Below are 23554 nucleotides of genomic sequence, written 5' to 3' on the forward strand. Positions count from 1 at the left end.
CCCCGCCAATTGGCACCAAAATGTTATCAATCGTTGGTGGATTGTTTCTGCACAACAGGAAGTGTGAGATATTGGCGTATCTAATTTAGGTGCTAGCTCCCACCAACGCCGATTGGCGCCAAAATGATCTCAATCGTTTGTGCATGTTGTACGAACAGTGTGAAATGTTGACCTATCTCTATTTGGGCACCAGCTTCTCCAAATTTACTGATTGGCACGAAAATGGTTTCGATTAGGTTTTCAGCTTTTGGGTCCAGCCTAGAAGGATTGGGACGATTGGAGTCAAACTTATAGAATCTATGCAGTAGCTCTAGGACCTACGATTAGAATTCAAAGAAATAAGCTTATCTATTTACATATACAAAAGGAGACAGGGGACATACTCTGTAAAATTTATCACAATAAAACAAAACTTGCAGAATTTACTCTCCATGAAGCCATGAAAAATAACATATTTTATCAATTTTTCTTATCCTATTTGGCGAGAGCAGAGAGGGCATATTTCCCCATGTAATGCATTGGTTCAGCTTTTGGTTCTAGCATAGAATAAGTTGAGCTGATTTTGAGTTTAACGTCCTGTTCAGCAGCGAGGCTATATGAGACTTGGACCTACTGATTAATGTGGAATCCGAACCACATGAGAGCTCCCGCCGGGAATCGAACCCGGGTCTCCCGCGCCAAAGGCACATACGCTAACTGCTTAGCCACGGAGCTCTAGCATAGAATGAATAAGATGACTGAACTGACTTGGAGGACCCATAGTTCTTCGTCCTACAATTAAATAATAATAATAATAATAATAAACTTGTCTGTTTTACATATATAAGAGGGACAGAGGGTATAATCCATCAAATCTGTCCATCCAATTGGAACAATCGTGGCATTACATCGGGATTCACCCTGCTTCCGCCAAATAGAGAAACATTTATTTATTTATTTAGAAGAAAAATATATGAATTTTACATTTACGGTATTTATCTTTTATGTATATAGTACAATTAAATATTAACGAAACAGAAATAGAAAAATACATGTGGACACAGGAAATAGGCCTAATACACTATATAGTCTACAACTAAGGTAACCCCTTTCCCATGTATGAAGTTCTTTGAAACTCCAGAAAACATTCGTCCCAATAGTTTTAAGACACCATACCCCAATATAATTATATATCTTGACATAATTGTTAAAGATTAAATTTTTAAAATTATTTTAAGAATAAATTTTAATTGTTAAGAACATATTTTAAAGCTCTTTTATTTTCAGAGCGTCAAGGATAATAAATTCTTCAAATATTGTTTCGTTTTTTATGACAAATTTTATGAAGTATGACCTCTGTCTTCCTTTGTATATGTAAACATAGTTTTTTTTTTTTTTTTTTTTTTTAAGCTTTTAATTGCTAGAAAGCAATGGCTACTGTAAGTTTGGCTCCAATCGTCCAGCAGTCCTTCTAGGCTAGGTTCACGAGCCAAAACTCTAACCGAAATGCATCGGTGCCAATCGAATGGTGGTGCTCAAAAGAGGTACATCAAAATCTGACACTCCCTTTTGTATATAAACGAGATTTCCAATGCACTAATGATTGAGATTATTTTGGCGCCAATCGGTGTTGGTGGGGGACTGGCGCCACGCCAAGAACACACACTTTCAGTTGTGCAACAAACGAAAATTTTGCGTGCACAAACTATGCACTAAATATTAAGAATATTTCGGTGCCAATCGGCGCTGGTGGGAGACTGGTGCCTAAACTAGATGCTAATAGCCAGTCTCGGAGTGCCCAGAACCGGAATTACGGCCGGGGTTCCACCCTCAACTTCGTTCTTTTATATATTTTTTTAATCCTTATGTAAGTATCTAAAACATAACAAAAATTCGGGCCTACATCAGATGCACGTCACAGAGTATTCCCACAGACATTAGAAAGATAACTGTAGATCTTACTTCGTTCATAAGGCTCTTGATACCTTACGGGCTCCTTCCTGAAGATTACTGCGATGTACAACAATATAGCATTTAGAAAACATGGTATATTCGTAATTTCTTGTTCAATTATGATCATTATAGTCTGAATTTACAATAGAGCAAACAGAATGGGGTCCCTTTTCTACATTACAATAATTGAATTTACTGTATGTAATCCGTAGTGCTAGGATAATTACACATTTTGCGTATTTGAATACGCAAATACATATATAAGGATTTTTAACACACAATCAATATTTCGGTTATTTATGTTGCTACTACAACTAAACGCTAAATCTGTCAAACTAAAACACTTATTGTCTGTACTGTCTGTCTGTCACTTGAAAGTAGTAGAAATTAAATGACTTTGTGGGAAAAACAATGAGATATCATGTTAGTTTTTGTTGACTGACCTCATTAACAACTATTGACCCAGTAGTTTGGAAAATGAAATGAAATTGAAGTTTCTCCATAGACAAAACACGGGATATTTTAGCGTTACGGCAAACGTTTTCAGAACATTGGGACAGAACTCTGAGAAACGAACGATCCCGTATTTTACGGGATGTATACGACTCCTACCGTGGGGCCCCTAAACTGCTCTTCCAGCCGGGTTATTTTCTTATTTCCTCTAATACGAATACTAACGGTCACATCATGTATTAAATACAGTCATTGCGTCAAATGAATTCCGTAAAATAAAACTTTACTCGTATTTTAGTTTTTAAACACTAGTTCAAGAAATTTTGCGCAATTAGCGAAACGAAAACTATAATGTAAATTTGAAGTAATTCTGCTATTGGCTTTCTAATAAATCTTAACAGTAATTCTTACACAATCCGGCAAACTACTTATTATTTAATTTAAATTAAATCTTATTGTACCACACACTCACCTTTCTTAATGAATACTGATTTGCATTGTTCAATTACCCACTCCATTGCTTTCTTCATCAGGCAGATGAAAGAATTTAAATAAGTTGCACACGACAAACACGTATTTAACCTAAGTACGATCTGTCTTGATAACAACTGAATGTCTACGAAACACACCACTGTTGACAGCTATCGTGATAATCAAACAAAATTGTGCTGCTACTGAAAATTCTCGAAAACCTCATCAATTTGTAAGATATCACGAGATAACAAATATTGCTTTCAATAATGGTTTAATAATTATATTTATTTTTTAATTTTCCATAAACTTTAAGTACTGTATAATGATTTATCGTCGAATTATTTGATTGTTGACTGCACTTAATGTTTTTTTTTTCTTCTGCAGTCAAGCTATATAAGACGGATCCTCAGGCAGGGTGCTAAATTATTAAAATCGAAATATGAGGGAGGGGGAGAAATGTAGAAAAAAAAACTCTTCACACTGGAATGATTTAACATACTTGAACATCCACAATTATTCAACTATGTGAAATTAGGGATATTACTAACTTCAATTGTTTTCCCTGTCTTCCTGTACAACTAGATCATGTTAAATGAAGGTACATGTTAAGTATATGTTAATTACTGTACTTAATTTGCGAACTTCTTGCACACTTTATTCATTCATCACTAAGATACTTGTCGGGGGCAAATTTTATTTCGAAAATATTGTGAGGGAGATTCTCCCCAACCCCCAGGATTTCGCACCCTGACAACAGGATGGGACTTACTGTTAACTGAATAAAATGATACAGAGTAACTACTATCTGAATAATATGTCGGATTTGTAGTATATGATACACGTTGTGGTGTAATGCTAGAATTTTTGGTGAGTAGGCCTATACCTGGACTGTTTTAAAAAATATAGCGTGTATCTACTCCCATGTACTTCGTTCTTTCCTAACTTTAAGGGGAGTATACGCTGTAGGCTGTACTCTAAAAATATTAGGTGCGTTATACGACGTACACACATTACATCTCTGGATACAAACACTCCCACTAGAAATTGAATCTGGAAAGGGAACCAATAGTATTATTCAACTAAAAACCAGTTACTTTATTAGGATATTGCTAACAATCGAAATTGTAGACATCTGTTTAGTAATAAAATTTGAATTACAATTGTGTAAGTTTTAAACTAGACAGGCTACATTGATGCAGTTTCAGAATAGAACCCAAGTAGAAGTCTATTACAAATACCCTGCCTTTTTGACAAATTCAGCTTTTAGTATCTTCAACAATTGTAGCCTACCGTATTTTATATCTAACGTTGCATTCCTCCGTGAAGAATAACATTAAGAGGGTAGAATATTATAGTTATAAGTATAGCGTTTTCTTGCCAAAATTTAATAAAAACCGCCTTAACTGTTTTCTATTTCTTACTAGGACTCTACGCACAAATTCTGCAATAGTAGATTTATAATACGAGTGCAAATTTATATGGCATAAATAATATGCTTGCAAATGCAATAAAATCAAATGGTCCACAAACTATGAAACATATTCTATGTTATCACTACGCTAACTTTGTATCTATTTCAGTTCAGGGCAAGACAAAGCTGGAGGAGCCGTAGCAGCGCGGGGCTGCGTCAGCGACATTAAGTGTACATGTACAGCTATTTGTGTGTTCACAGACGGCTCACATTACTTCTTTTAACATTGGAGTGAACAGTGGCTCAGTAGAAGATGGTGCAATGGGTTCCTGTTTTCCACTCATGTGAGTTTGTGGTGGACAACATCGTGTCAGTGAATTTTTCGGGGTTCTCCTGTTTCCTCCCACATTTCTCATACCATCAGTTTTTACATAATCCCATTAACTATATTTTTCCTTTAGCTTAAACGATATAATCGTGGTTTCATTTTTTAGTCTATACTTCAAGCCTGAATTGGATATACGGGGAGAGGTATGGGGCCTGAGGAGAATGTCTTGTAGGGGTATCTGTATAACCGATATATACTCTTGATTAAAATCAGTGGCGTCGCCTTGTGCAGTTCGCAAGAGCACGTGAACCACCAAATATCGTGCGCTGTTTGTTGCTCCTTAAGATATTTAATAATATTTAGAATATTATTATACTGTCGTTTTGTTTCTACTCTCAGCTTGCTTTACCCCTTGCGTATATGCATTCCATCATCACACCACGTTCAAAGCAGAGCAGCGAGCGTGGTAGACTTCTGTGTGTATAGTACTCGCGCCGAGTCGTGAAGCTTGACCTAGATCTACCGATTTCACCAGCCAATAGAACACGAGGGTGTGTTCCAGTCGTCAACCCCCACCCATTAAATTTTGTCAGTGTCTTCTCTCGCGCTACACGGAAAACATCTCCCGAGAGTACAGTGTTGTCGGATTGGCGTCAAGTTCCGTTTTGTTAATTCTTTTTAGTTGCGTTATATTTTCGTTATTACTATTTGTGCTATTGTTACCATTTTAGAATAGTTGTTATAGTAGTTAATGTTGTGCAGTGTTATTATTGGTAATTTTTAAATGCCCTTTTTTATATATCGTTTACTATGTCTTCAAAGTTTGGCAACATTGTTGGTGAATTTCAGCTGTTCGACGTTTCCCAAAGTGTGCGCTCGGGAAGCGGCTCCACGAATTGTACCGAAGTTTTCCGATGTGTTGGAGCTCAATCAAAATATTTCTATGATTGGTTTAGAGCAGCCCTGGCCACGGCGAGCAGATAGTGGAAACTCTCCTCGTGAACGCTCACGAGCATTCTACGAGCAAATACCGTTGTTCGTGCTTCGTGAATCTTCGGGTTTTGTCCTTAGAGGAGCGGAAGTGTTGTCAACCTTGGCGGTAATCACTAGCTTACCAAATAAAAATAAGTATGTATGGTAACTGATTGCCATTTAGTGTATAGTGTTTTTTACAATGTGGTAACCGTTAACTATAGACAACACAAACTGGTAACAGCAATCAAATGATAAACTATGTACGTTCCTTTTCTTCTTTTTTCTTTCCTTTTGTTAAAGAAGGATGTGGTGGAACCAAACCATCGCTTACATTTATAAACATTTGCCAGTTTGCCCAATGGAAAACCAGTTTTCAATATATATATATATATATATATATATATATATATATATATATATATATATATATATATATATATATATATATTATCAAGTTCTTAATCCGAGTGTGGGTATGTTGTTTCGCTTTATAGGAAAAGAGATAATCTGTTGATACGAAAAAAAAAATACTGTAGCACTTGTTTGTAATTATCTAACAAGTAAGTATTATCTCCAGAAAATTAGCTTATGCATGTATGTGTGTACGAATAGGCTTAGCAAGGGGTTGGTTGTGGAGATTAGAAGCCACTATTACACTATCAATAGGAAGAATAGTATTTCTTACTCCACTTTTAAAGTGGGGCCGCGGTGGCTCAGTGGTAGAACGTTCATATCTGGTGCTTGGGGTCCCGGGTTCGATCCCAGCCCCCGCCAAGTGAACCTTGCGGTGTACAAACACCGTGTGCGTGGGTTTTATCGGGGTTCTCCCATTTCCTCCCACTTTCTTCATTCTATCATTTCATTCATTACTCATCATCACCGTCTCCTTTAGCCTAACCGGTATAACCGTGGGACGTAAAACCCAAAGATTTCATTTCATTTTTTCCACTTTTAATGTTAATTTGATCGCAAAGAATCAAACAAAATATTAAGAGAGCCGAAGAGATTTTCCATTTTTAAGAGTGACCATTAGTGGTTACCATTAGTTTTTTTTTTTTTTTTTTTTTAACAAGGAGTGTCTTTTTAATAAGGAAAAATATATTGTCCCTGGCTGGTTGCTTGCCGGTAGCTTGTTAAAAGTGAAAAAGAATGTTAAATCATATCAACGACTGAAGCTACACGCTTGTCTTTCTTCGATAGTTACTGACTGGTTTTGAAAGTCACGATGTTGTAGGCCTACTGTAACAGCGTAAACTTGGAAGGGAACGTTCCAACTGAATGATACGAACAATTATTCCCAATGTCTTGAACATGAAACGTGGATTGCACGGATAACGCTTAAAGTGGGCTGGACTGCACTGGAATTTCCTTCCGGCAAATTAGTGTTTGGTCGGATCTCAGTTCTTCTGTGTAATTGTCTCTTAACAACATTTGAACATTTCTTTTAGATAATAATATCTAACTAACTCTATGGTCTATGGAACCCGAAGGTTCAATGCGGCGTTTACAACATATTTCCACTAACTTCTGTCCTTAGCCAACTGGATCCAGTTTCTACTCTGTACTCTTATTTCTGCAAGATCCATCTTAATATTGTCTTCCCATCTACGTCTAGGTCTTCCTAGTGGTCTTCTTCCAATTGGGTTTTCAGTTAAAATTATGAAAGCGTTTCTAATTTCTTCCATTCTGGCTACACGGAATGGCCACCTGAGCCTTCTACACTTAATGACCCTAACAATGTTAAGTGAGCGGTATAAACTATGCAATTCCTCGTTATGAATTTCCTCCAATCCCCATTTTCATCCGTCTTTGGTCCGAATACTACTACTACTACTACTACTACTACTACTACTACTACTACTACTAATAATAATAATAATAATAATAATAATAATAATAATAATAATAATAATAATAATAAAATAAAAATAATAATACGCATTATTATTATTTGATTATTATTATTATTATTATTATTATTATTATTATTATTATTATTATTATTATTATTATTATTATTATTATTATCAACCTCCCGTCGTTCTGCTATCAATCTAGCAACGAAAGGCGTTCACAACTTAGCAAACGTGAAGCGAGTGACAAGTTACAGACCGAGTGCTAATGTAATACAATGTCACGAATTGTGTAAGCAAGCTAAAAAAGGCCTGAAACAATTCGTTTCCGATTTTTGCAGTCGTTTTACGTCTGTAAGCTGACATGTTTAATATTAGTTTCTTTCTTTCTTTCTTTCTTTTTCATTTGTTAGTTACTTCAACGCTAACTGTAACCTCTATCATGCGTCTTCCTCGATCAAAAAAACGTACCAATTTTATTTCCTGCAGTGTTTTCGCGTCACTGCTTTCGAAATGGGGAGGGGGAGAGCACACCTGCACATTTCACGCTTGCGTCTGCTCAATGCTTCAACATCGTGCGAATTTGTGACCAGGCTTGGCCGTAGGCTTTTTACCATCATGTGTGGTTGGCAACGCTTATCGGATGCAGTGGAAGGGGCGGAGCTACCAACACCTGTGCTCACCTGTTCTTATCTCCGCTCGTTGTCGCTCACGCTTCGGCTCCGGGAGCCAATTCATGGGCAGGCCTGGTTTAGAGCCTAAGCTTCACGACTCGGTGCGAGTACTATAGTACGAAAGGAAAGCGTGGGTAGTCGAGGGGAGGAACTGCGGTCTCCTGACGTTCAAATCAAGATTTGCAAGAGCAGCGTTGACAAATATTGTTGACTAGTTTCCAGTTGTTACCTTATGCTCAGCATAACGTAACATGGCCCGGTGCTTTTGAGCACCTTGTATATTGAAAGGGAAATTTTAAAATTTATTTAGAATGTAAGAGAAACTTTTATTTTATAGTAGGAAAACCGTAGGTCGAAAATTTTGCGTAATTTTAGTAAAATAAATCGTTTCAATGGATATTATATGAAGATTACATGATTATTAATTATAGGTTGTATATTTTACGTGTTTATCCAAGAATATATCATTATTTTAGACAAATAAGTGTATATTCCAGCTTTTTCAATGATTTTCAGTTTATTTCTATTCATATTTCGGCATAGGGAATCTTCACAAGAAAGCTAAAAATTTTATTTCGTAAAATCTTCTTCAAAATTCCAAATTAAGAAAGTCAGCCATAATTTCTTCTTGGTGCATCTCTTTGTTTCGAAGTAAATTATTTGATTGGATAATCCACAATCACAGCTGCGGCTGAGATTTCGGTTTTCTTTGATCTTCACACAGAAGCCTATCATCCGATAGTTACGTCACGATTATCTTCCAATTAGGGATCATCTTCATGTAATTCTTTGTTTTACGGCGTCAGCCATTTCAGGAGACAGACGTGCGGTGTTCAGCGTCTGCAGAAATTGTGGAGAAATTTGTGGTTACGTTAAACTGTGATAAATTCTTCGTTTTGGCGAGTATTAGAAGTTGTCAGCAGGGACAAACGTGCTGTGTTTGGTGTTTTCAACAAAATTATTAATCCAGTAATATTCTAATTGTGAAGTGATTTCGTATTGCATAAGGGATACTAGCATGGAAGGTGTCTAGTGTTACGGAATGAGCTCCTGGGCAAATTTTACGTTCTCGGTCAGCCAGAGAGCATAGGAGAAGCCAGAGGAGACGGTGACGGAGAGGAAACATTGAGTCGTTGTGCAGGCATCGAGGAAGAAGAAGTTGAGCGACGCTCGATGGCTTTTTCCGGATAGGTGCTGCAGGAGTTGGTATCCGAAATTGTTTTGAGACCACAATTTAAGAGTTTCCCAGGAAACTCAAGTGGAGAAAGTCGTCAGGAAACCTTTTTTTTTATATATCAGTTCAGTCTCTGTTTAAGAAGCAGATTCAAGTAAGTAAGAACTAGTGAAAGTGAAACTCACTCCAGGTATTTGGCATCTTTAACATTTCCTTGTCTCGAGAACAGATATGTGTGATTATATTTTCTGGTGTATGTGTAAAATCCATAACATGAAGTGTTAAGTGCGTAAAGTTTCCCTCAACGCCGCACACATGCAGATTCGGGCAATGTGACATCGTGATTTCATTCGATGGGGGGAGAAAGAAAGCTAGAATCTCAGTACAGAGCGATTGTTGTAACCTCAAGAAAATGTGTGTACCACACACACATTTTCCCCCAGTGAAGAAAAGATGTTTTAGATTCCCCAAAAATCTTGAAAGTATTCATTTTCGGTAACACTGCTCGGAATTAAGTTTTATTTATTTTGGCATGTTTTCTTTGGTTTTGAAACAAAATGATTCTAAACGTTGATTTTTGTAAATAAGTGTCAGATTCACGGCTACTGTTAAGTGCAAGGGTACATGAATTTTGCGTACCGGTAACTGAAAACTTTCGGCAATAGGCTAAACCTTCGTAATATTTTAAATCTGATACCCATCAAGTTTAGAAATTTCAGTTTTTTTTATAATTACTAGTAAATACCTTTTTTTTTAAGAAACTCAATATATTCAGAGCGACACTAATGCAAGTAACCACTGCGTCTTCGGTATGAATGTGGTAGCGAAACAAAAACAAAATATAAATACAAAATAAGGATGGTGCTTTATGAAATATATGTGTGATTTTTTTTATATATATATGCTTGTTTAGGTTAAGTTAGTATAGTTAGAATAGGGATTTAGGTTTAAGTATGTCAATATGTAAGTGAATGTTTACCTGTGCTAGATTGTTTAGTGGGTCCGAGCTGTAAGAGAGGTCGCGAAGAGCGTAAATCCTCTACGCCGGCCACAATCTCTATGCACAGAGAAGTTTAAGCACCAAAGAATATATAAACAAAAGTGAAAGTAGCTAACCACAACAGTAGGCAGTGAAGTATTATTTTCAGTAGTGTATTGTATTTATATTGCGTCCTTTCATTTGTTTTTTGCGTGTCGATTCAATGTAAATGTTCTGGAAGGCAAGAATATTAAATGAATATTAAAGAATATGAATATTTTGGGAATATGTGCAAAAGTAAAGAATGTTTTGGCTCTGAAAGATATTGAAATCGATCATATTTCTTAGATGGGTATGTCAGTTTAATGTAAAGATTTTCCTGTTATCGAATATTTTGTCCAACACTACATTCATGAATATTTTAAAGAATAAAACTTACTAGCCGTGAAAACATCTTTCTTTTCGAATACAAAATCTAATTATCTTGTAATTTTAAGAAGTAGTAGAAATATGGAGTTGATGTTTTTGGTATGCATGCGAAGCATGATCAAAGCAAAGAGCAGTACGTACAGAATAAGTCTACTGGGGAAATGAAATAGCTGTGAAATTCAGGGAAGAGACTTTCCTTAGTGTGACCGAGTTGAAAACAACCGAATCTGTAGAAAATTTCTCATTTTATCAGTTTCTATCAAAATCTTAGTTTGGATTTTTTTTTTGTTACAAAATTCTGTTTCAAGATATTTTTTTTTTAAATTCAGATAGGGCTTTCACAGACAACACTAAGATCTTCATTGTGCTCATTGCCAGCTCCACTCGTAGGTCGATGTCCTGTGTCTGTAGTCGTGGTTCACAACCTATTTCCGGATGGGAAGTGGATGATGAACTGCAGGCCTGGATATCGGACTGTGAGTCGAGATGGAAGAGAGTTTGGAAGCTTTATATTTCGGGCCAGATTTGAGTTCTATTTTCCGTAGATGATTGGCTTGGTGAGTGTATCAGTGACTGTTGATGACGAGCCCATACGGGCCCAGTAGGTTCGGTGTCACTAGTCAGTGATACATTCAACATAGCATGTAATCTCAAGGAAAGGGAACATCGTACAAAACACAAATAGTCAATTACAACAATTAATTCATTCAATTCATTTAACTTTACTTTATTCAATTTATTTATTTATTTACTTTTTTTTAATGTTAAACAGTAATGTGGCGCTTTAAACAAAATTAAAGAATGAACTGCAATTTAAAATAGAAGAACGTACTAGTATATAACTTATTCTTTCAATCAGTTATCTACCTTTCTTTTTATCTCAATTTCTTGTAATGAAAATAAACTAATGGAATAAACAAAATTACGGCTTTCCGAGGTCGTACCAAGGGGAATGGGAGGTTTAGAACTCTTCTCCAGTGATTCTTACGTATATTAATGCAGAACAAAAATAAATTTTAATTGCTTTTCAAGACAGTTTTAAATACATATAATCTCTGATTTTTCTTTGGGCTACGGTTTTCTTCCTAAATAAACTAAATGTTTGTAAGAAAAGCAAATAGCGTATCAAAACGTGCCTAATGTACTTTGTAATATTGCTACAATTGTAAAATTTCACCTTCTGTATTGTGGGAACCTGAAGGAAATTTTGGAACTGATTTTTTTATTTCAATATTCATCTTAAATATATGCAAAATAGAGAAGGATGAGTATTGGTATTTACAGTAATGTACGTTCGGCTGTAACACTTCTTTTTAAAAATCCTTTGGGAGGGGGAACGGAACTTACTTCGGAGATTGTACTTTATGCGCAGAAACATTATTCTCTCTCAGTATGTTTCGAAGTAGCGAAAGTGAAAACGTGTTGTGTGATGGTATACTGTTTGATTTATAAATGTGTTAGCTAGTATTTACTATTTCTTTTCCATAATTTCCATCAGCTATTACTGCTAGGATTTTTGGTAGGTATGCGCTCCGCCGTTCTCAAAACTATAGCTTATATTCATGCATGTTCCTCCATTACATCTCACAATTAAGTAAATGTATGCTGAACTATAAAAGAAATTAGGTGGATATGTTCCGTATACTCTCGTATACCCTTCGCGATAGGTTTGTAGTGTTAAGTTTTCTTAAAATACTTTCTGAATACTAGTGAAGCTAAGGCCTGTTCGATACGGCAACATTTTTCAGAAGATTTCTTGCAAACAAAATCTTATCGTTACCCTACTTTGTAGAGGATTCTGTTCAGCGATTGCAAACTACTGTCTGTCTTTTAGCGCACTGATGGATTATGAAAGTTTAGAATGAAGTTAGAACATAATCGACCAAAGTTAACTATCATCTAGAAGTGAAAAGTAAACTGTGTCGAAATTTCAACGTTAATTTAAAACAATAAATGGCAGAAACGTAGATTATGAAATGAAAATATGATTGTCTTGTTTTTCTCGTGTCTTATATGAAGGGAATTAGCAGTGGACCTGAATTATGTAATATATTCGCAACATCTGATTGAAAAAGTAAAGAAGTGTGAGAACTGGAATAAACACATTATAATTAACCTGAATTTAACTAGTGTGAGCACCAGGGGCGCACCCACACGGAGAATCTATCTGGTTCGTATCTCCCCTCAAAACTTCTCAACTCGGCATACGTTTATACGCTTTCATAATAAAAGTATAATTGTTTAGTAGAGAAATGACTGATGTAGCCTAAAGATCTGTTGTTACAATTCATTTGTACTATTTCTTTTCTTTAAAAAATCTAATTCTATATCTTTTTCTTAGAATATAGATGGCGGAACTTAACGATTAGATATCGTTTCTCGGCTGTAGAATTACAGCGGATCAATCGTACATAGATGTAAGTGTCTTATAGTATTGGAGCCCTCTCCCAAACTTTGGACTCATCCAACAAAATTGTCTGGGTGTGTGCCTGGAAAGTACGTCAAATGTTCTATCACGATTCGTTCGCATGGTCATTTCTATTAAGACTCATAATAATCTTGTAGAAAAAGAAGTCACATTCGCTCACTTTTGATTGATTCCATCAGATTTTGGGATGTTTGAATATGCTGTCTGCCTCTATTAGGAGTCCGAAAATTCTAGTAGCTCTGGTGTTTTCCGTGGTTTGGTTGATTTCATGAAATGTCCTGTCCTCCTCATATCTATAGTGACTAGTGGATGTCTTTGGTGGACAGGCCCAGGATTCAATTCCAGATGGGAGAACATCAAAGACATTACAGTAATATCCTTTTTAAACTGTAAATCTCGTCTTATATAGCCTAAAATCTGACAGAGAACGTAAATTCAAAATAAACAGTCATGATGTGTCTTCAGAAAACAATGCAAAAGTACTTGGACAAAGCGTTCGTAATTAAAGGTGCCTCCGCAGCTACTTTGATACATTGCATGTTTCGTGTATACCGTTAACAGTTCACAAAATAGCATGCCTGGCAATTCCAATATACAAGATAGCAGACGTTTGCAGTCTAATGGAGATTTCATTTAGTATATTGTCGTGAAAATGGTGGTGAGTCTGTAGAAAGAGAATGGCATACAACAAAATTAATGAAAACCATAGTAAGTAATCCGATGACTTCAGAAACTGAAAGTTGTTTTTAGCATATTAAAGAATATAAAAGCCGTAGCTCAAAATAGTCTCAGTGCATTAGCTATAGTATCAACATAGAAAAAAAATGGTGAAACTAAACTTCAGAAGAGTTATTGACGGAAGTTGATTGTCTAGAAGAAAATCAGAAATGATTTCATATACTAATGAAATAGAGCCTTTGTTTATGTATGGGTACTTCTTATTATATGTAAATATATATTGATTACTTTCATTGACTTTTTACGGTTTTTCGTATTTAGGATACTGAAAGAATTCTAGAATCAAAAGTTTCTAACGGCTGTGAACTACCGTTACGTCACGAGACACCACTGATTAAAGTAAACAGTAATAATGAACATATTTGTCCTTTGAATAATCAACTGACTAGTGTACTCGCCTTTACATCATTGACAACTTGATTCTCTAATAGAGATTCAATGTCCACTAGCCTATGACCTAACTTTAGGCCCGTATAGCCTGGATGGTGAGCTACCTGAAACTATTTTCAGCCCCCTTGAAACTTTCAGTTTGTTTGTATATATGTTTGAATATAATGTAAACTCAAGTTAGTCTCCCGAAAAAAAATGATTTCGATCCGGCTGTGCGTAACTGTATGAAATGTAAAAGTAAAGTAACTAAAATAATTTGATAATTTAGCGTACCTTCAACTTCCGATGACGCATCTTCAGTCAAATATTCTAGTTTGGGTTTACCTGCAAGAAAGGAGGAAAAAGTATGATTAGATTGTATTCAGATTATTTCACTACACAAAAATAAGCAAATCTGTAATCGAATAACTGATAAATTGCATTTAATATTTTGAATTACAAATAAATGTACAACTTAGAAAATATAGCTAAAGGTTCATTACTGCAGAAACGAATGCTTGTACTATGCTATTAATCTACTCATGGTTGTTGTTATCTACGCCTAAAATCCATCTTTAGATTATTCTCCTCCTCCTCCTCCTCCTCCTCCTCCTCCTTCTTCTTCTTCTTCTTCTTCTTGGGTCGCCTGTAAGTCTCCTTTCCATAGGTTATACACACTCCACTTATACTCTATTTCTCAGGCAAGGGACGTGTCTCACCTGCCATTGGCAATACATCCTCCACTAATAGCCTATTTCTTACGCAAGCTACGTGCCCTGCCTTCTACAGACTATATATACTCCACTGATAGGCTATTTGTGACGCAAGAGACGTCTCGGCTTAATTATTCGTGTGATATTCTGTGATCTATAACTACCGCGAAGCTCATATGGATGAGCTTTTCTCTTTTTTTCATGAAGAAACGAGACTATGACGGTATTAGGTGCTCTTCCTACGGTTGAGGGCTAGTTTTATGGATATTGGGAAGTAATTCGCTCACGCCTATATGTTATATTCCATTAATAACTGAACACATCTCGAAAGACAGCTAAGCTTCTCCAGACATCGGCACTGCACAGAAGAAAAGTTCACACACTCGGCGAACGTGCTATGAGTGATGCTAGCAGTCGAAATGAGCGGACGGTGAGAACTAAGTGGAGCTGAAAGGTACAAGATCCAGATTCCGTGTGATACAGTGTGTGATGTAGTGGTAAAGTGGGAGTGAGAAAAAGCGATGAAACCGTATTCCCGAGCAGGGAAGCCACGAAAATTGTCTCATAGGGACCGGCGATATATGAGACGTATTCGAAAATACACGAAGAAAAGTCGTTGGACAGCATAGCCACAGAATTTACGTTGGCATCTGGGACTGCTGCCAATGCGCGTACTATATGTCATGAGAAGTTTGGACTGGATTTCCATGGGCGAGCTGCAGGCCCTAAGCCAAGGATCATACAGAACGCAAGCAAAGCACTGTGCGAGTGGACAGTGAAACAGTGGAGTCACGAATCATCGTACATGTTGAGGCAATCCAATGAATATCTCTAGAACTGATATCAGGTAAGTACTACTTACCATAATGCATTGTTCCCACTGTGAAATTTGGAGATGAAGAAATCACAGTGTGAGCATGTTTCTCATTATTTGGATTGAAATTTCTTGTTTTAGTGTCTGGAACCATGGCAGCCGATTCGTATCAAGCAGCTCTACACAACTCCACACTACCTGTTCTTTGGTAGAAGTTCAATAGTGGGTCGTTTGTGTCTCAACGTAACAATATAGCGTTACTGAGTGGTTTAGGGAGATGGACATGAAGCACTCGATTGGCAGACCCCAAACCCCGACTTCAACCCTATTAAACATCTTTAGGATAATTTAGGACGCCAGGTGAGGGCCCAACCAGAAACGCTCGAAAATTACAACCGCACTGTTCGCCATGTTTTAGGAAGAATGGAGAGCAATATCTGCCAAAGTCTATTGGAACCTTACGAAAAATCTTCCTAGAAGAGTCGTGGCTGTCATCACGGCAACTGCGGATCTACAACATACTAACTTTTTATCAACGTAAGGTGAACAAGTTCAGATCCGGTCATTAACACAAGAGGGTTAACTTCAACACGGCAGACGGGTAATTAAGCTTTGAAGAGTGGAATCAGTTTATTAAGTGGTACTGGAAGTTTGAGAATGTTGCTGAGGTTTAGATACGTGCAGATGTGTGTATGAGATTGATCCACCTTCAAGGGTTATAATTACACACCTACGAGACAAATTCGAGGTTCATAGAAGAGTGTGTCATGTGTATGATGTGACCTCGCACGGCTACAATTGCTGAATCCTTACTTACAGTGCTAGAGGTACTTCAGCGTTCACACAAAAAAATAAATAAATAAATAAATAAATAAAATAAAAAATAAATAAATAAAATCAAGGCAAGGGTCTCGTGAGAGCGGTATAAGTGCTAGTAGTATGCTATGCATACTGGAGAATGATAAGTTGCATGTGTACATTCCAAGACTGATTTCAACAACTACGTGACGACGACCCTTCAGATCGTACGATATAATTGTATAAAGGGGTTCAAGGGATAGTTACACGTAAACTGGATTTATGGGTACCATTGTTTGGTTGGATGAAGCACAACTTGAACTTAATGGAATTATCAATAGATATAATCATATCTACTGGGCTTAAGATAATTCCCAGGTTATCGTTTAAAAAAGTTGTGAATTTGCTTGCAGTAAATGTGTGTGGTATGATTTGTCTCCTAGAGGAATCGTTGAGCCTTTCCGTTTGAAAAGTACTGTAACTGGAGGAAAGTACCTAAAAATGCTTGCTGATTCCATTTTATCTCCGATTTGTGCAATGTACGGTAATGACAGGTATTATTATCAACAAGATGGCGTCCCGCCACACTATCGTTGAGATGTACGAACATACTTGGATCAACGTATCAGTTCAGTGAATAGGACGCTTTCCAGCTTTTACGCTGTTCGATTTTTTTCTTGTGAAACACAGTAAAAGTTGAGGTGTATCGTCGTAAAGCACGTACTATGCTAGGATGTGATTCAAACACACTTCGGGATGGGATTCAAACGATGTGCACAAAAATCCCATTGGACACTTTGGTGCGAAGTACGGAAACAGTCGTGACTCGTACTCAGAAATATATCGATGCTGTAGACCATCATTTTGAACATTTACTTTAACCCACTATTTGGAACATTCAGTTTCACTAGAAAGTATACTTATTTTTCAAATAAGCCTTACTGTTCCCAGAAATTTAACCTTATATATATATATATATATATATATATATATATATATATATATATATATATATATATATATATATATATATATATACTCCCTTTGTAGTGCATTTTTCAACACTTTCGTTGATTTTGTGAGCAACAACTTTGTGGTGGACGTGGTGGACGAACACCGTATGCGTGAGTTTTCTAGGGGTCCTCCCGTTTCCTTCCACTTTTTCATTCCACATTTCATTCGTTTCTAATCATCATCGTCTCCTTTAGCTTAGACGGCATAACAGTGGGACGTAAAACTAAAGATAAAGCATGTCACTAACAATATTCACCAAATTATTTTCTCCTTTATATTACATTTTATAAAAACATTGCTTTTAAGTGTTTATTCATTGTACTGTATTTTTAATTGCATTGTGAAAAGCAATGGTCTCTTTCCTCTTATTACGAAAAGAGAAGTACCAAACTTGTAAGATATGAGGTCAGCAGAAAGCCAAGCATTCTGCAACCATTGAACTATCGTGAAGGTTTGGGTTGTATAAGCAATAGGCGCTAGATAATTATAATTATTAACGTTTTATTAATTTTCTTAATTTTATAGCAAATCGATAAACTAGAGCGAGAATCATGGGAAAATATGGTACTCTCATGGGGTTTATGTATGTGTAGAAAATATCTAGTTAGTATGAAAATCCGTAAAATCAAACTCCCAAGATATAATTCTAACTAACAGAACATTGTCACAGATATATATATATATATATATATATATATATATATATATATATATATATATATATATATATATATATATATATATATATATATATATATATATATATATATATATATATATATATATATATATATATATATACAGTAGAGCGTCGATTATCCGAAGTAATTGGGGGACATGGGTGTTCGGAAAACTGGTTTGTTCGGATAATCGAACTGTACTGTACTGTACTGTACTTCTACAGCCAGTGCCAAACCGACAAAAGTGTGCTGATTGTTGAAACACAGCGACAGGCGGCTTGGCCGGTCAGCAGCGCCTTATGAAGGCCCCATTAGAAGCAATGTTCCGCCAGCGGTGGCTCAGTGCGGCGACTACTTTGGGAAACTTGGTTTGGGAGTGAGGGGGATGATGGACGGTAGGGTGGGAGAGTAATTACAGCGATGCATTCCTATTATAATTAATCTGTACCCATTTTACCAACACTGATCAGAGGCGCAATAATTAAGCATATAGCTTAGATGTAATTAAAAGAAAGAACGCTGTTATTGACAGGACATGTTGTCATGGGAAAAGACTATGACAAAAACTATCAGTTTGTTATTGATAAGATTATTAGTTGTTATAGGAAAGATCATTACTGAGTTATACACACGAAATTGGAAGATATGTACAAAAGCTATGGTTGCTGTTGACATTTCATGTACGTATAAAACAGAAGAATAAATCGACGATATCTGGACACAATTCATGTTTATGGTTAGTAATTAGTAGTTGATATATTTATTATAATAACGTAGTGATTTAAAGGTACATAAACGAATCAGGGCTAAAGCGAAGTGTTTTTTATAATATATTTCGTTTTATCTGGTGCCGAAGACACGGGACTATACTATACTATTTAGTTCCGAAGAATAGTAAGAACTGAGTTTATGTGTATACGTATTTTATGAGTTTCACTACTTTGAGAAGTGGGAAGAGAATCCAAAGAATTAGCAATATGCAGGATTCCGAGATTGAAGAAGTACCCAGTATTTCAAATGAAACCATTTCTGGAAATGCCGTAACTGTGTCTGAACATTTCTATTCTAATCTTGTTGATACGATTAGTCAATTACTAGATGCTAAATTTGATCAACAACAAAAATTGTACGAAGAAAAGCTAGATAAAAAGCTAGAACAGATACTAGATGCTAAATTCGAACAATACAATAAAAAGCTAGAACAGATACTAGATGCTAAATTCGAACAACACAATGAAAAGCTAAAACAGAAATTTGATCGACAACAAAAATTGTACGATGAAAAGCTAGATGAAAAGCTAGATGAAGATGGACGAAACGAAAATAGTGAAGAACAAGATGGTAATGAAACCATAGAACCTGTGACGAATGATGATACGGAAGATGCTACAATTGAAGAAGAACCGTCATCTCCGGTCAAGAAAACCTCCACTACTACTACAGGCGTATTCAAAATTGAAGTGAAAGGTCTGCCGAGATTATACCGGTTAGGGAAATTGAAGAAATTGTTGACTGATAATTTGAAGTTGGGAAGCCATACTATTAAGTCGCCGAAAAGAGCGAGTTCTTGGATTTATTTGATCTTCAAAACTGAAGAAGACCAACAGATGGCAGTAAAGATTTTGAATGGATACAGTTGGAAGAAGCGAGTTCTTTCAGCCGAAGTTGTCGAAGCTGATCAACGTAAGCGAAAATTGGAAAACTCTGTTGATAAGGATTATAAAAAGGCGAAAGTTCAGTTATCCGTAGAAGACAGAATAAAACAGGCTACAATACCTTTGTGGGATGTTAATTATAGAGAACAGTTGAAGAAGAATACTGAAGAAATAAAATCTTCACTCACGCGACTAATGGATTTGTTGCCGAGAAGGAATTTAGATTTAACAAATTGGGCAGAAGAAAGAAAAGAGAAGAATGAAGGACTTGCTGACTTTCTGAAGCATTCGTCTATAGAGAAGATTACGGACGATTTGAAAGATTATGTCCAAAACAGAGAAAGAAACTGCTTGAACGTAACATCGCTCTATTTCCAGATCTTCAATGAAAAGGAAGAAGGTGAGAAACCTCCACCACTACAGCTGTTGTTCAAGAAAGAATATGTAAAAGAAACTATATGTGACATGAATTTTCGAGTATCTCCAGATTATTATTTTCAAGTGAATACTTTGATGCTGTATACTTCCATCGCAGAAATGGTTGAAGTTGACGAAGAAACTTCCTTGGTAGATGTGTGTTGTGCCATTGGAGGAATTGGATTTATTCTTGCTAAGAGTTGTGCTCAAATTCTTGGCATAGATGTAGTTGAAGATGGCTGTATTCCCGTTTGCGACTTATCGTTTAGCTTGTTTGAATCTTTTGGCCATGTAACTTAGATTTGAGTTACGGATGGATAACAATTCCTAATTTATTCTCTCAGATGTTATGAGTTGTGTTATGAATACTTCATTTGGACTTTATATTTGAGCAACATGTTATGATGTGATTAATTTATCTTATCTTTGTATTAACTTTGAATGTTATGTTTACCTTTATTTTACTTTACATGTTCAAAAGAGATTTGATTGTGTTAACTTGAAATCCATGACAGTGAACTTAAATTGAAGCTTTTAAATGTAATTATTACCTTCTGATCTTGTTGTTGACGTGTGATATGATGGCAATCTTAATTGTAAATAATGTCTGTATATGAATGTTATCGCTCAATGTAAAAGAGGAACAATTAACTAGTAACTCTGTGTAAGTCATCAGTTACTTATAATTTTGAATAGACCCACAAATAATATTTTTTAATGAATCGACGCTTTATGATATGTGATTAGTAATAAAAGAAAAATGTTGTTATAAATGAATTGATATATATATGGAGAAAGAAGAGAAGAGAAAACTACTTATATTGATGTAATAATAATAATTAATAGGAGAGTTGATTTAGTAATAATTAGTACGAGGGCTATTCAAAAAGTGAATGTTTTGAAAATATACAGGGTTCTTTCCTTCACTATAATACTGTTACGGAATTCCCGTTCTGGGCGACATTCATACAGCGATGCATTCCTATTATAATTAATCTGTACCCATTTTACCAACACTGATCAGAGGCGCAATAATTAAGCATATAGCTTAGATGTAATTAAAAGAAAGAACGCTGTTATTGACAGGACATGTTGTCATGGGAAAAGACTATGACAAAAACTATCAGTTTGTTATTGATAAGATTATTAGTTGTTATAGGAAAGATCATTACTGAGTTATACACACGAAATTGGAAGATATGTACAAAAGCTATGGTTGCTGTTGACATTTCATGTACGTATAAAACAGAAGAATAAATCGACGATATCTGGACACAATTCATGTTTATGGTTAGTAATTAGTAGTTGATATATTTATTATAATAACGTAGTGATTTAAAGGTACATAAACGAATCAGGGCTAAAGCGAAGTGTTTTTATAATATATTTCGTTTTATAATAGATGCGAGCGAGTACACAGTTCGGTTAAGCGGTTGTTCGGTTGTCCGACGTTCGGATAATCGACGCTCTACTGTATATATATATATATATATATATATATATATATATATATATATATATATATATATATATATATATATATATATATATATATATATATATATATATATATATATATATATATATATATGTGTGTGTGTGTGTGTGTGTGTGTGTGTGTGTGTGTTACTTTTGTATTCATTCTTATTTTAATTACGTAAACAGTTAGTTAAACTTTCATCTTAAATTTTTCATAAGCACAATATGCTGTATTGTTCCTTTTTCATCATATAAAAACGTAATCGCGTCAAGAGACTGCGACTGTCTTTTGTCTGCTGTGCAAGCAATATGAGTGCCGGTATTTGTTATGTTTGGACATTTTATATTCAGTGTTTTTACAGTGCATTGTGTGTTTATCTTAGTGTCGTGCCTACAAAGGAAAAACGTTTTATTATTTCGTACAGATCCAGATAGTTCTGCAGACACAAATAAGTCATTCTTTTATATTATTTTATTTTTTGTTCGTTTTCCCTGGAAGATACCAGGCCTTTTACTTTGTATTGTTTGTATAGCTAAAACGATTCAATAATAAATACGGTACTTCATACGGAATACTTTTCTTTCTACATTCAATATACAAAGAATATATGTTACAATATTAAGCTAATAAATCCATTCTAATAGTAAGGGTGTAAGGCATGGTTAATAACAAATAACATGATAATATCTGCACCAATATTTTAAAATCATTTGTTATCGTATCTGTCGAGGAATTTGAAACTTAAAATACAACATAAACGGTAATCATGCCTCTTGTCCTGTATGGTTGTGAAACATGGTCTCTTACTCTGAGAGAACATAGACTTGAGACAGGAAGTACTTAAGAACAAGATCCTGAGACTAATCTTCGGACCCAAGAGGAACGGGAAATAGGAATGGCTGAAACTTCATAACGAGGAACTATATAATTTATACCATTTACCGAACATTGTTAGGGTCAAGTCTAGGAGGCTTAAGTAGGCAGATCATGTAGCCAGAATGGAAGAAAGTAGGAACACTTTCAAAGTTCTAACTGGAAGACCAATCAGAAAACAACCATTAGGAAGACCTAGGCACGGTTGGGAGGGTAATATTAAGATGGGTCTCTCAGAAATAGGAATACAACGTAGAAACTGATCCAGTTGGCTACAGATAAAAGTCAGTTGAGAGCTTCTGTGAATGCGGCATTAAACCTCCGACTTCCGTAGGCCATATAGTTAGTTATTTATCGAATCGTAAACCTTCCTTTCCCCTACAAAATACAGTGCCTGGCTATAAGAAAAACACACTACAACAAGGTTCAATATAACTTCTTAGGATGTAAACACCTCAATCAATATAGGAACTTAAGTAATTTCTCTTTTGTTGTTATTTTGGAAAATTCAGAAGCTAATCATAGTTTTCTTCTTTTTGACAGGCAAAAAAGAAAATCTTAATAATTATAGAAACATTAATCTCATGGGTTGTTCTGTTTTTATGTTGCTGGAACGGCAGGGATGAAAAACTAATCAGTTCAAAAGAAAGAAAAACAGTTTTGAATTTTTGTTAATTAATGTATGATGTTGCTGATGTTTAAATTTAGAAGCGTAGTTAATTATTATATTTAAAAAAATCGAAAGCAAATAAAATTCATCAACACGAAAGACTAATTAATATTTCTTTTAATTTAAAAATTCAGTTTTAAACATTTGTGTTTTTTTTTTTTTAATTAAAGGAAGTATTAAAAAATAACAGATCGTTATTTGAAAACAAACAAGTCAGGAGTCT

General features: G+C 35.4%; 1 protein-coding gene across 3 annotated transcripts in view; it reads right to left on the reverse strand.

Moving 5' to 3' along the window:
* LOC145664906 (uncharacterized) overlaps positions 1–23554 on the reverse strand; it is a 331547-nt gene that overhangs the window by 185749 nt on the left and 122244 nt on the right. For 2 of the 3 annotated variants that reach the window (XM_081731985.1, XM_081731984.1), the window contains exon 2: positions 14512–14562. In XM_081731985.1, coding sequence (XP_081588111.1) covers positions 14512–14562 — 51 coding nt within the window. Of the gene's footprint in view, positions 1–2857; positions 2984–14511; positions 14563–23554 lie in introns of those variants that run through there. The other variant, XM_081731986.1, reaches the window with a different exon arrangement.

This window comes from Thermobia domestica, chromosome 11 (assembly GCF_964235325.1).
Source record: "Thermobia domestica chromosome 11, izTheDome1.hap1.1, whole genome shotgun sequence".
Taxonomy (NCBI): domain Eukaryota; kingdom Metazoa; phylum Arthropoda; class Insecta; order Zygentoma; family Lepismatidae; genus Thermobia; species Thermobia domestica.